At 43.8% G+C, this 13,985-nt stretch overlaps 1 protein-coding gene across 1 annotated transcript in view; it reads right to left on the bottom strand.

The window, feature by feature from the left end:
* The window catches only part of CLNK (cytokine dependent hematopoietic cell linker), a gene marked incomplete at its 5' end in the record, with an annotated part of 100,897 nt that extends 92,409 nt beyond the window's left edge, over positions 1-8,488 (bottom strand). Inside the window, one exon of the mRNA XM_060147054.1 lies at positions 8,421-8,488. Within this exon, the coding sequence (XP_060003037.1) occupies positions 8,421-8,488 (68 nt within the window). The remainder of the gene's footprint in view (positions 1-8,420) is intronic.
* Between the last annotated feature and the right edge of the window lie 5,497 nt (positions 8,489-13,985).

The following is a 13,985-nucleotide window of genomic DNA, read 5'->3' as shown; positions in this document are numbered from 1 at the left end:
CTTCCTTTAGTGAACAGCATCCATCACACGGCCACATGTGCACGAGCTGCAGCTGGATGGTGTGTAGCTTGGCAGCCATCCTTCCGCCCTTCCCACCCGCTTGCTCCTTTCTGCATCTGGGCCTGAGTGAAGCAGGTCTCCCTCTCTATTTCTGCTTGGACAGGCAGCCGTCCACGTGGTGGGCATGGAGCATGAACTGAACAAAGCTGGCCTCCAGAGGTTTGTGGTTTTCAATATTTAAGGCTCATTTTAAATGAAGATGTTCAATTTCTAAATTATTTTGAATTTTTAATACTTCTTAATAATTTAAAAGGTTTAATAATTTTTAAAGGATACTAAATTAAACTCCCCCCACCCTCGCTGCCTGGGAGAACTTGATCTGATGGAATGGGCAGAGTGCACCCATGTTCTCTTATCTATGGGAACAGAGTTTGGATGGTGTGTTATTCCAGTCCCATAGAGATGGGACTTGGTCCTGTCTCCAGGGTCAGGCTCCTGGCATGGAGACTAATTCCTCATCACATCCTTGAGTCTGGTGTGTGTGGGCCCCTCTGGGTCTCCCCAGGCACCCGCCACTGGTCCAGAATGCGGCAGCAAAACCCTTGGGGAATGGTTGGGGTGATTTCATCCCCCCCTCAAACCTCCAAGATTAACTGGCTCAGCTCCATACCTCACTTTAAGCTCTGCCCCTGAAAGGAAAAGACTAGAATAAAATTCTCTCATCTGGGGGAAGATGATTGATCTTTTTAAGAGTCAGTAAACTCGTTTTCAATATAAACCAGAAAGAAATGAAAATGGAGGTAAAGTTTCTAAATTCATTCTCATCTTCCTGCTCTTTGAACATTATCTACTCCATGTTGGGAATTGTGCACTTTACAGAAATCATTTCACCCAAACTTCCTAGCAATTCTTGTTGGACAGTATCTTTATCTCAGTGTTAGGGCTATGATGGGATGTTTATGCTGGATGGGACCACAAACTGGCCTTTTCATTTTGTAGATGGATTGACAGAGGCCCAGGTCAATCTCATGGGGGAGTCACTGGTGTCATGCGTCCCATCCAGTCTGTCTGATGGCAGGGCTCACCCTCTTCTCTCCACCTCTCTGAGGGAAGGGTAGGGTTTGCATCAGGGAGCCATGGGAGCTAAGGTGTGGAAATGCACAGTGAGCTTGGAGAGTAGGTAACCTGAAGGATAAGCTTGGAACGACTGTGTCAATCTCGAGGTGTCATGGAGCTTTGCAAGGCAGAGGATAAAGGATGCTCAGAGCCACATGTTAGGAAGGTGATTCAGGAGCGCATATGATGGAGTGGAAAGGGAAGGACTGGGATGTCACAGTCTTAGTAAGAGGTAATGACAGGCCTCAACACTGGGTGTTTTTCTTCCTCCCCATGTGGCCACCAAAGCTCTCTTCTGATCACCTAGCACCTGCCTGGTGGAACTCACACTTGTATCACCAGAACAGAGCACAACGCCGTTTCTCAAACCTTCTACACCAGGCCCCCAACTCCTAAAAGGGAGACCAGGTACGTAAGGCAGTGCCTGGAACATGGCTCGTACACAAAAACGTGCTGTTGAATGAGCATGAGGGAGAGGATGGATGAGTGGATGAAGGCAAAGTGCACAGGTGCAGGGGAAGCACAGGTAAGAGGGCATCCCTCGAGTAAGACAGCCTTGAGCCACACCGCAGTCCCTGTCGGGGTCTATACACAGACTCACCCTCCCCCAGCAAGGCCTGGAGCGTGCCCAGCACATTAGGAACCTGATACACGGGTGTGCACACCTCCCACACAAATCCCCCTGGGAATAGGTTTTTCACTTTCACTATAGATTCAACATTGGAGAACCTCTCCCAATTCCATATTCCTTTGAAGCAGATGAAATTCACACCAAGGTGGAATCAGATCAAGACTCATATTTAATAAGTGAAAAGTGGGTTCATTCTCTTTTTGGAGGGGTGATGGAAATATTCTTTTTTAAATTGTAGTATAGTTGATTTATAATGATTCAGGTGTACAGCAAAATGATTCAGTTATATATATTCTCTTTCAGATCCTTTTCTATTTTAGGTTATTATAAGATATTGAATATAGTTCCCTGTGCTATACAGTAGGTCCTTGTTGTTTATCTATTTTATATATAGTAGTATGTATCTGCTAGTCCCAAATTCCCAATTTATCCCTCCACCTCCTTCCCCTTTGGTAATCATAAGTTTGTTTTCTATGTCTGTGGGTCTATTTCTATTTTGTAAATGTTCATTTTATCATTTTTTTTAAATGCCACATATAAGTGATATCATATGATATTTGTCTTTCTCTGACTTACTTCACTTAGTATCTCTATGTCCATCCAAGTTTCTGCAAATGGCATTATTTCATTCTTTTTTATGAACATACAATATTCTAATGTATACATGTACCACATCTTCTTTATCCACTCATCTGTCAATGGTCGTTTAGGTTGTTTCCATGTCTTGACTATTGTAAATAGTGCTGCGATGAACACTGGGGCGCCTGTATCTTTCTGAATGAGAGTTTTTGTCTTTTCTGGGTATATGCCCAGGAGTGCGATGGCTGGGTCGTATAGTAGTTCTATTTTTAGTTTTTTAAGGAACCTCCATACTGTTTTCCATAGTGGCTGCACCAATTTACATTCCCACCAACAGTGTAGAAGTGTTATGGATTCATTTTTTGTGAAAGATGTCCTTGACTAGTTCTAAGAATCTCCTGTGTTCTATTTTGTTTTTACAAAAAAAATATTTGGGAGGATGCATCTCCCTGAAGCGATCCCGAGGGAAACATTGACAGTGTTTGGCATTATTCTGAACCGTAAAAAGCTCAAACCCCCCATGACCCTCTTGGCTGGGGGAGGTCCAACCCCACTCCTACCCCCTCAGCACCCTGCCCTAACAAGGCTCTTGGGCCTTCCCTCCTCTGAGCGCCTATGGCAGCACTGCTGGCTCTAATAGCATACTTAGTATAGTTAAAAAGCAGTGTAGAGTTATTAATTTCTTATAAAAATTTTATCTTAAATTTTACTTGGGTTTTTTCTTTCTTCAACTAGATTTTAAGTTTTTTGAGGACAGAAAGCATGTCTGGTAAGCTGTAATCCCTGTGTATAAGCTATCTGTGTTCCTGACAAATGTTGAAAGATGAAAACAAAATTATTTGGCAGTTTGATGGATATTCGGCAGACGAGTGAGTGGAGCAGAGCAGGATGCCTTGCTGTTCTACTCTAGCTGCAGTGGGCAGAGCAACTCCTGAGTCCACCATCCCCTCCACTCTCTCTCTGTCTCTCCCCTGCTTGTTCTGTCTTCTCTCTCTTCTTCCATTCTTATCCCTCTGTTAAAAGTTTCTTTTATCATCTATTTCAGGATTCAGTCTATGCCAGGCACTGGGAGTAGTACAACCTCACAGCATCCTGGTGCGTCCCGCTGGGTCCTGACTTTATTCTTCCTCCTTCCCCACTTTGTACTCCCCTCCTTTCAGCAATGTTTACGGAGCATCTCCTGCATAGGAGCTCCTTGTGGACAACCACAGAAAGATGGCGGGACACCACCCTATTGCATGCATCCTCTGAAAGCATCCTCTGTAAAGCTCTAAGCTTGTGAACTCTTTTGGGAGGACACTTTCTACAGGGGTCCAGAGGGAGCAGACACCCAGGGCAGCTGCAGAGAAGTCGAGAGAAGACCAGCAGCTGTGGCCGTCCGGCACGAGCTGTGACCTCAGGTGTGCCTGGCCAGGAAGGCTGGCACAGGGGCCTCCCTGTGCACGGAATACAACAGGGAGGCCGTCTCCTTGAGGAGTGGCCTGCTGGGATGTGAGAAATGACAGCCACCTGTACCTTGTCCTCTGGAGTTAACTGTTGCTGCAGGTCTTAGTGACAGCAGGGAAAAATCAATAGTCCATGAGGTGATGAATTGGGAAGGGTCTGAATGTGGGAAATGTGAGTGATACTGTTAGGAATAACTCCATCAGGAATGGAGGAGAAAGAGACTTGCACTTGGAGTGTGAACCTTGGCTTTGCTCCGTTCTCGAAAGTGGACTTGGGAAAGCCCTCCCCCTTCCGTTCCTTAGCCTCCTGGCTGGGCTCCCACAGGCCTGCATCTGCTTCTGTCCCACCTGTGGCACAGTATCTTGTGATCTATTATACATGCCTTTTTATGTTTGTCTCCACAAGAGGCTGAGCATCTTGATGGCAGGTGCTATGTCTTCTTTATTTTTGATTTTCCTGGTCTCCAAAGCAGGGATCTCTCCCAGGTGGGGACAACATTCTCTCCCATCTCCCTCCCACTCTCTCACACTGGGTCCCTGTCTTATATCGTCTTCCCTCCATCTCATTTACATAATGGGAAGGGGCAGAGTGAGAGCTGGGCCCAGAGGTCTCTTGCTCCAGCTCCAAAGCTTGCCCTCTTGATAACGATGCTTGATGCTGCGGTTCTCAAACTTGAATGGGCATCATAGTCACTGGGAGAGCTTGTTTAAACCCAGGTGCTTGGACTCCAACACCCAAGTTTCTGATTCAGTAGGTGGGGCCTGAGATCCTGCCTCCCTAAGCAGCTCCCATGTGATGCTGACGCTGCCGGCCCAGGGACCAGCCCTAAGAATCGCCGCTAGGAGGCTTCGTAGCTATGGCTGTGGATTTTCTTCTCAGGAGTTTAATGCATGTGCCCCTGCTTCATAGTGGAGAGTCTTGACATGAGTAGATTTGAGACTCATAGGATTAGAAAACAAAATTCACATGCGGCAACTTGGAACCCAGAAAAGGCCCTCAATCTGAAGTCAGACTCGGAATGCCAATCCAGCTGTGAACAGTTACCAGCTCTGTGACTGTGTGACCAAGACATGTCACCTCTCCCAGGCTCTCTTTCCTCATCTGTGAAATGGGAATACTATTACCCACTTCAGAGAATTATTGTGAAGATTAAATGCCACAGTTCCTCTCATGGTTTCTGGTACTGGTTAGGCATTCAGCTATTGATAAAAGTTTGGACTTGACTGGAAAACATCAATCAGGATGTTTCTGTTTCTTTCCACATGGGCACAGGGCACAGAATAGAAGTGGGTATTGGGGATTTAGCAAGAGAGATTCCATGGGACATTCTAGGAAACATTCATCTTAATATTGTTGACAGGTTGGGGGTAATGGATGTGCATGGGATCGTGTGTTTTTCTTGGTTAGTCTCCTGGGCTCTATCATCTGTGTGAAGCCCCAGCATGGAGCTTTATATTTTCCTTTGTACCTTATGGGGAGGTCCACGCATGTTTGAGTTTGGGGGTGGGTGGGGAAGGACAGCCCTTCTGCATCTGTCGCCAGAGTTGACCCCTACACGTAACTAAGGGATGGCAGTAGTGAGGGCAGTGACGTGGAGTGCCCGGGTTGTTTCAGAGATTAGTACTAATGATTATGTCCACTGTTTACTATATACCACACCCAGCTATTCAGCTTCGAGGAAGTTATTTACCCTCTCCAGTCTGCATTCTTCTCTCCTATAAAAGGAAACCTAGTAAGAATGTGATCGCTAGGATGCAGTGAGACACTACCTATTAAGCTCTTTCTTTTTCATTTTTTTACTGGAGTATAGTTGATTTACAATATTGTGTTAGTTTCAGGTGTACAGCAAAGTGAGTCAGTTATACATATGCATATATCACCTCTTTTTTAGATTTTATTCCCACATTACAGAGTATTGAATAGAGTTCCCTGTGCTATACAGTAGGTTCTTATTAGTTATCTATTTTATATACAGTAGTGTGTACATGTCAATTCCAATCTCCCAATTTATCCCTCCCCCTTCTTTCCCCCTTGGTAGCCATAAGTTTGTTTTCTACATCTGTGACTCAGTTTCTGTTTTGTAAATAGGTTCATTTGTACCATTTATTTTTAGATTCCACATATAAGTGACATCATATGATATTTGTCTTTCTCTGCCTATTAAGCTCTTAAAACAGCGCCTAGCCCGTGGTGAGTACTCAGTGGCTATTAGCCTTTGTTATTTATTGAGAACCTCCTATTTTCCAGGCACACTACAGAGGTCATGCATTTATTTCCCAAGCACAGGGACTGTTTTAGGTCCAACAGATCCCTGGTGGTCAAAATAGTCTACTCTTGTATTTTTTGTTTTCTTTTGGCTGTGCTGCACTGCCTGTGGGATCTTAGTTCCCTAACCAGGGACTGAACCTGGGACCTCAGCAGTGAAAGCACAGAGTCCTAACCACTGGACCACCAGGGAATTCAATCTACTCTTGTTTTTCTTTTTTCAATGTTTCATTTTTATATTTTCTTTTTTTCTTATTAGTTATCTATTTGATACATATTAGTGTATATATGTCAATCCCAATCTCCCAATTCATCCCCCCCACCTTTTCCTCCTTGGTTTTCAAATACCATTTCTAAAATACGCAAAGCATTGAGATGGTAATGGGTTGTCGGAGTGAGGTCGCTGCTGAGCTAGCAAACAGGTCAGCTGAAATTTCAGTCCAGCACCCACAGACCCGTTCTGTTCTGCTGCCCTGCCCACCTGTAGCACTGTCCTTACTTGATCATCATCAGATGCTGATAAGAATTATAATTTGTGTGGAGAACAGAAACATCAATTTCATAGTTATGAAGGTATGATGGTAGATCCAATACGTAGTTTTCACACATTTTGATTTGATTTATAGATCTCATTTACTAATTTATATTCCTATAATACTTTCATTATAAAATATGCAAAGGTACAGAGATTTGTGTGTATAAGGGATTTTTTTTTTAAAATTTGGGTTTATAAATAGTTTGGAACAGGTTGCAGAAACATCATCTGTTGCTCTTTTTAATATATCCTGAGCATGCTCTGATGTATCCTGAAATAATTTGCTTTGGAAAAAAGCACTGTGCCCTCTCTCTCTTTTTTTTTTTTTCAAATGTAACTGTAAATATTACTTTGATGTATGTAATTGCTGCAACCATTTCCATTTGAAGGAAGACTTCTAACCCTTCCATCTCTCATCTCTTGCTATTGTCAAGAAATAAGAAAAACCAACTTAAAATGCAGCATTCAACTGTGTTTAATGTAAACATTGAAGAAGTCTGAGAACAGCCACAAATTTTCCTTTGCTTAATGCAATCTTGAAAATATTTCAAGTATTCTGTTTTATAGGCACGCGTCCACTCTGCTTAGGGAAAATATTTCTTCAGGCACATCTTAGCATGTCAAGATTGCTTCTGGTACCTGGCACTTAGTAGGAACTGAACAGATGTTTGGCAATTGACTTGAGCTGAAGTTCACTGGGCTGCAAGGGTTGGTATAGCAGTCAGAGACCCTTGCGTCCCTCTAGGCACAGAGACAGCTCTGGAGGGCTCGGCAAGGGGGTTCTGGCTGGGTGAGGGAGGCCTGCAATCCCTCTGAGCATTGGGGTGCCGTCCAGGATCAGACCTTGGCCAGTGCAGAGCTGGAGCTGGCTTCAGGATTGGTCCCTTGTCAGTCATTTCATCAAGTAGCTTTCCTTCTAAGCTCTAAGCCTTGGTTGTGAGCCCCTTGGAGACAGGACATTGCCTCTCATCTCTGCATTTTCAAGAGCCCGTGCAAGTCCTAATGCCATAATTGCTCAGTAAATATTTTGCTCAATTGAAGGACAAAGAAAAGAAACCAAATGCGCACAAGGTTCCCTCTAGTCTCCTCGCTTCCGAGACCTGGCTGTGAGCTCATGGCCTGATCCATCCATGATTCATCACTTAAGTCATTCAGCAGCTGCAGGATGTAAGCTTCCCCCTGGCTGTCTCTTGGGCTGTTGAGAGACCTGGGTGGGTGGTGGAAATAGCCCTGGTCTGAAATGCTGTGGACACCTGGGGGCCTGTTTTTAAAATTTCTTTCAATTAAAAATTTTTTTTATTGGCTGTTTTTCCTTGCATCTGATCTTTACTTTTTTTAAATTGAAGTATAGTTGATTTACAATGTTGTGTTAATTTCTGCTGTACAGCAAAATGTTTCAGTTCTACATATATCTACATTCTTTTTTTATATTCTTTTCCATGGTGGTTTATCACAGAATATTGACTAAAGTTCCCTGTGCTATACAGTAGGACCTTGTTGTCCATCCATTCTATATATAATAGCTTGTATCTGCTAACCCCCATCTCCCACTCCATCCCTCCCCCATAGCCTATATCTGCATCACATACTTGCTGGCAGTTCAACCTGAGTCAAGTCCCTTCTTGTTCTGGGCCTTGGTCATCGTGTAACCTTTAAGAACAATGACAGCAATACAATTTTATCCCATTTACATTTCGTGTGTGTGCGTGTGCATGCGTGTGCGTGCGTGTGCGTGTACGTACGTGAGTGTGTTTGTGAGGGTGCGTGTGTGTGCACGTGCTGGTCAGCTAATTTGCCGCAGCATCAAAATTTTTACTCCTCTATTAACAAAGAAGGAAATATTCTGACCTAATTTCTGGCAGAGGAAAGTTCTGGAATTTCAAATCACGGGATTCTTCTTTTGTTGTTTTTCTATTGCCCCTGTGATGAAAGAAAATAGATTATAGTCAGGAAATTGTAAGAAGAGAGGGGAAAAAAAAAATTAAGTGCATTCCTTCATAGAAACAACCACCCAGTCAGATGTAAACAATAAACATCTCGCACGAAATTCGAAATCTCTCTTTGCATTTCCACTGGGGTTAAACAAAATCTGAGTTTAAAGTAATCCAATTACTTCAAACTTTTTTTTTTAATGTAAGTGCTTTATTTTACAAGTGGCAATAGTGTGGGGTAGAATAACCGCCCCCATCAGAATGAGGACGTGGGCACTCCCACATCAGGGAGGTCACGGCGGTGCCCTCCTTAAGCTCTCTGATTGTCCATGACATCGCTCTGTACAGCGAAGAGCATCACACTTGGTTAAAGGGGGGCTGTCAAACAAAGACAGTGCCTATGTGCTAAGGAATGTCCTAGATGCTTTCCCATGTTAATTGAATTCGGCCCCAAACTAGCAAACATCATCCGGTTTAGGGAGGCAGATGATTTAGAAATAGCAACTTGGATTAAAATAATTTGTATTGAACTTCTGTATAATTTAGTCATTTTGTGATGATATTTTCTATGAAGAGATTAACTTATTTTAAATTGAGTTAATTTGTTTAAATTCAGTAAGACATTCTATCATAAACCATCTCTCGTTCATTTCATTAGCCAAGTTTAATATACTTCCATTTCTTGTGCAGGCATTTCGTGAGCTTTATCAGACATTTAAGGATGATCCTTTCCTCCACAAATGTTCCTGGCAGCTACCTGGGTAGCTCCTCTGACCCCTTTGCCCCCCTGCTTCTCTCCCCTTGGGCCACACCTGCTACTTCTTGGTCCTTAGATTTTCTCTCCTCCCTCCCCCAGGTCTCTTCCAGGGACTGGTCCCTCTTTTTTCAAGCACCTGTTGTCTTCCTTCTTCTCCTGCATCTAGCTCATGCTTCTGAGTTCAGCTCACATCACTTCCTCAGAGAAACCTTCCTTCCCCTCTGAGACGGACCCCTTCACAGAACTTGTCTGAACTTTCATTGTCCTTTGGTTTAACACGTAGCTTGTATTCATGTCTGCTAAGCTGCAGAACTGCCATCTCCATGAGGGCAGGGACTGCAGGGCTCTGCATGCCCAGGGTTTGGGTCAGTGCCCGACCTGCAGTGGATGTACATGGCTGCACATGTGAACAATGGTCTCCAGGAAATACCAAAAGATGACTTGAGACTCTATCTCCAACTAGGATTTTGTGTGAAGCCTAATGATTGCAGCATGATAAATACAAAAAATAGTGAGTTGTTTGGATATATTTTGTCATTGTGTAAATTGATCATCTAGAAAGATGATGGCATTATTCTGTTATTTTTCTTTTTTTTTGTTATTCCATGATTACACAATTATTTCATCATTGTATTATTTCATATATTTTATTATTTCATTTAAAAAAATTTATCTGTGTTAAAGCTCTAGTCGTAAATCTATGTCTGCATTCTGACTTCATTTCTAAGTCCTAAACATGAACACTTAACTATTTTTGGGACCTTTCTCACTGGTCCTCTGGTCCTCTGTCAGACCCAGGCCCTTTTCCTAGTGAGTTTTCCTAGTGAGCAGCTCCATTGCTCACATAGTTTCCCAACCAGCAGCCTGGGGACTCACCTTAAGTCTTCTCTTTCCTCTCCTCTCCATCCTCACCATCTCAACAATTTGTTACCAGGTCCTAACAATCGATTCCCGAACATCTTCTCTCTCCACTCCCATAAGTGATACCCGGTCTTAGTTCTACTTTTAGAACTAAGTTCTCTCCAGTCTGGACTTTGGTGTTGGCCCCCCAGCCACCTGGGCTCCAATCCACCCACCAAACTGCAGTAAGAACAACCATCTTTCTAATTAGCAGAATATTATTGAGTCACCTCCCTGCTTGAAAATCCTCACCACGCCTCTATTTCTGCAGGACAAAGTCCACACTCTTTACCATGATAACCAAGATCCCTGCCCCAGTGGCCTTGAATACAATTTCTGTTGTTTGCGTTCTCATTTCCTGCCACCTCTCCCTCTGCCAGGCCCCCGCGTTGTCCTCTTTCTGTGTCATACTTTTGTATGCTCCCAGATGATCGATTCCATTTTTCTTTTGCCTCCATTGGATCTGGCAAAATACTTTCCATTCTTTAAGATTTAGTTCAAATATTAGTTCCCCATGAGGTCTTCTGTGCTGCTTCCTCTTTCAACCCTTTTAGTATTTTTGGTATATCTCTGTTTTACCATTCATTCATTTGTTCATGAATCCATTCATTCATTAACTCAGCAAGTAATATCGGATCTATCTTGTGCCAGGCTGTATGCAGTCATTAAAGAAGACACATGAAGTCTGCCTTATGAATCTTTTATTGTTGTTGGGAGATAGGCTATAAACAAGTAAATAAACAATCATATTTTTATCATATTGCCTTGTATGTGCCTTGTATGTGTTCATGTTCCCCTAGAGTAGGGGAAGGAACACAGGATAATTTATTACACAGAGAACTCAACACATCCCAGAAAAGTGGGAAGTGCTGTAGGTTTTTGGGGAAACTGAGGCACAGAGTGTCAATGGGTGAGCCAATGAATTGTTCTTGAAATCACCTCTTACTCCTCTGCGAAAGAGCATATCACCTCACAGGAACCAGCTTCTCTTCTTAACTATACACCCAACACTTCTTGTTCTACACTTTTCGGAGATCTCTGATTTCCTTTCTCTCTCTCTCTCTCTTTTTTTTTTTTTTGGCTATGTTGGGTCTTCGTTTCTTTGTGAGGGCTTTCTCTATTTGTGGCGAGTGGGGACCCCTCTTCATCGCAGTGCGCGGGCCTCTCACCGTTGCGGCCTCTCTTGTTGCAGAGCACAGGCTCCAGATGCACAGGCTCAGTAGTTGTGGCTCACGGGCCCAGTTGCCCCGCGGCATGTGGAATCTTCCCAGGCCAGGGTTCGAACCTGTGTCCCCTGCATTGGCAGGCAGATTCCCAACCACTGCGCCACCAGGGAAGCCCTCCTTTTTCTCTTTGACACCTCCCTCCTGCATGGTCAGTTGACAAAACCCATCCAGTCCTCCTTCACATGTCTTATTGCTCCATCCCTTTCTTACACCCCCTCTGAGTCTGCCCTCTCCAGATCCTCTTTACTTTTCAGGTAGATCTAACAGAAGCCAGTTCTGCGTAGTTGAATCAATACATACTGACTGTAGCGTGTTGAAGAGGGTCTATAAAAAAATGTGTCTGTCTAGAAATGGTGAATTATTTGGGAAGAGGTTCTTTGAAAATGTAAGCAAGGTAAGATCTTGAGATGAGATCGTCCTGGATTAGGGTGGCTCTATATCCAATGACAGGTGTTCTTAGAAGAGGAGAAGACATGGAGGAGAAGGGCATGTGAATGTCCCACGTGAAGACAGAGGCAGATGTTGGAGTAATGCTGCCACAGGCCGAGGAGCATCTGGAGCTACCCAAAGCTGGAAGAGGAAAGGAAGGATGCTTCCCTAGAGCCTTCAGAGGGAGCACAGCCCTCTGAATTGATTTCAGACTTCTGGGCTCCAGAACTGCGAGAGAATACGTTTCTGACGTGTTAAGCCCTGGTTTATGGTAATTTGTTACAACAGCCCTAGGAAACTAACACACAGGACATCTAACCTGTCCCAAGGTACAGAAGATGCATCAGACCCAAAGCTCATGCAGGTCAAGACATTAGGTGTAATGATAAAAGGAAAAAGAAAGGAAAAGAAATGGGTCATATCTTTAAGTGAGGGGGTAGTCAAGGAAGGCTTCTGCAGAGTGATGAATGAGGATGTACAGGCATTTGCCACACAGATGACATGGTGAACTGGGAGGTGGAGAGTAAGGCGGGGCAACCTATTTTGAGAGTTAAAGATGCCTGCTCCAAGCTGTCCTGGCCATTTTCCTCTAATTTCTCACCTTTACCTGTACTCCCAGGTACACGCAACATGGCAGGTACAGTCTGACCAGCACAGAAAGAGAACTACCATTTCTTCTGTTGTGAAACTACACTTCTCTTAATAAACTTTCAGATCAAGTTCAGCTTTTTCCAGAAGCTTCTCATTCTATACACTCCCATTGAGCTTGCAGATTTCTGAGAAATCACACAAATTGCTCTTAAGCCATAATTCTCTTTCAAGGGCCTGTGCAGCTGGATTGCTGACTCCAAGATCATGAATAGCAATAATGTATAATGTTATAATTATGATAATAACAACAGCTTGAAACTGAGATAAGATTTACAATTTACTAACCATTGTTTGCCAGTTCACACATATTAATCCATCAAATGCTCACAACTGTCCTATGAGGTCAGTCCTAGTCTTTCCCCAGTCCTGTTGGATTTCTTTATCTCATGCTCTGTTTATGCTCCATCTCTTGAGGAATTGCCGCATATTAGGCTCCTGAGGAAACACTCTGAGAAGGAGATGATGGTGCAGGAAGTCCATTAGGGTGAGATCTTGAGATCCGCCCCTGTGGAGGGAAGGGAAGGAAGCAGGATTGGGCAGGGGGAAAAGTTGGGCGGTGCTCTTGGATTGGTATGATGCCCCTTCAGAACTACTCCAAGTTGTGGTGGGGACTGTGTTTTGGTACTCCCAGGTGGACCAGTTAGTGGATGTGAGCTGCCCCAGGTGAGGCAACTCCATTCAACTGAGACAATTCCCAAAGGAGGTTGCTATGGCGAAACTCCCAAAGTCTAGTGTAACATCATATTGCATTCTGACTCGTTAGAGTCTGAGGTCCTATGATCAACATAGGTCTTGGCTATATTTTTCATTAGGAGAGAATGAGGATGGAAGGAGGAAGGAAGGAAGGGTGTGGCCAAGGGCAGTATGATCCTGAGGGCAGGTTGTCCCCTAGGAAGGAGTGGATAAGCAAGTCAGAGAGATGCTAGTCTCCGTGGAATGTGATGAGGTGTGGACACAAAGGTTAAGAACACACACTTGTACTTTATCTGGGTTTGGATCTGGTTCTGCCAACTGAATAAGTCACTAATTTATCTCATCATCTCCATTTTACCCACAAGGAAGGGCAGAGTTATAATAACTCCCTCCCTCACATGTTGATTGCATGTTAGTGATCATTTTCATTATCTAGGACCCAATTCTTACTCAAATGATTAAGGAATAGCAGAGGTGGACAGCCAGAAGCACCAAGAAAGACAGTTGATAATGAAAGTATTTCAGCCAGGGCAAAAGTGTGGGTTATTAACTCACAGTTTTCGTGGGTCAGGATTGTAAGCGTGACTTTGCTGGGTCCTCTGTTTTATGGTCTCTGTTGAGGTTGCAGAGACCTCACAGTGTCAGCCAGAGTTGGAGTCTCATCTGAAACCTCAACTGGGAAAGGATCTATCTGGTCCTAAGCACATGTGATTGTTGGCGGAGTTCAGTTTCTTATGGCCTATTGGACTGAGAAGATCACTTCCTTGGTGTCTGTTGGTGTGAGGATGCCCTCAGTTCCTTGCCACATGGGCCTTCCTAATACGGC

Source organism: Lagenorhynchus albirostris, chromosome 4 (assembly GCF_949774975.1).
Source record: "Lagenorhynchus albirostris chromosome 4, mLagAlb1.1, whole genome shotgun sequence".
In the NCBI taxonomy this organism is placed as follows: Eukaryota; Metazoa; Chordata; class Mammalia; order Artiodactyla; family Delphinidae; genus Lagenorhynchus; species Lagenorhynchus albirostris.
Note: the sequence above shows the minus strand (reverse complement) of the source record. Positions and strands in the feature narration are given on the sequence as shown.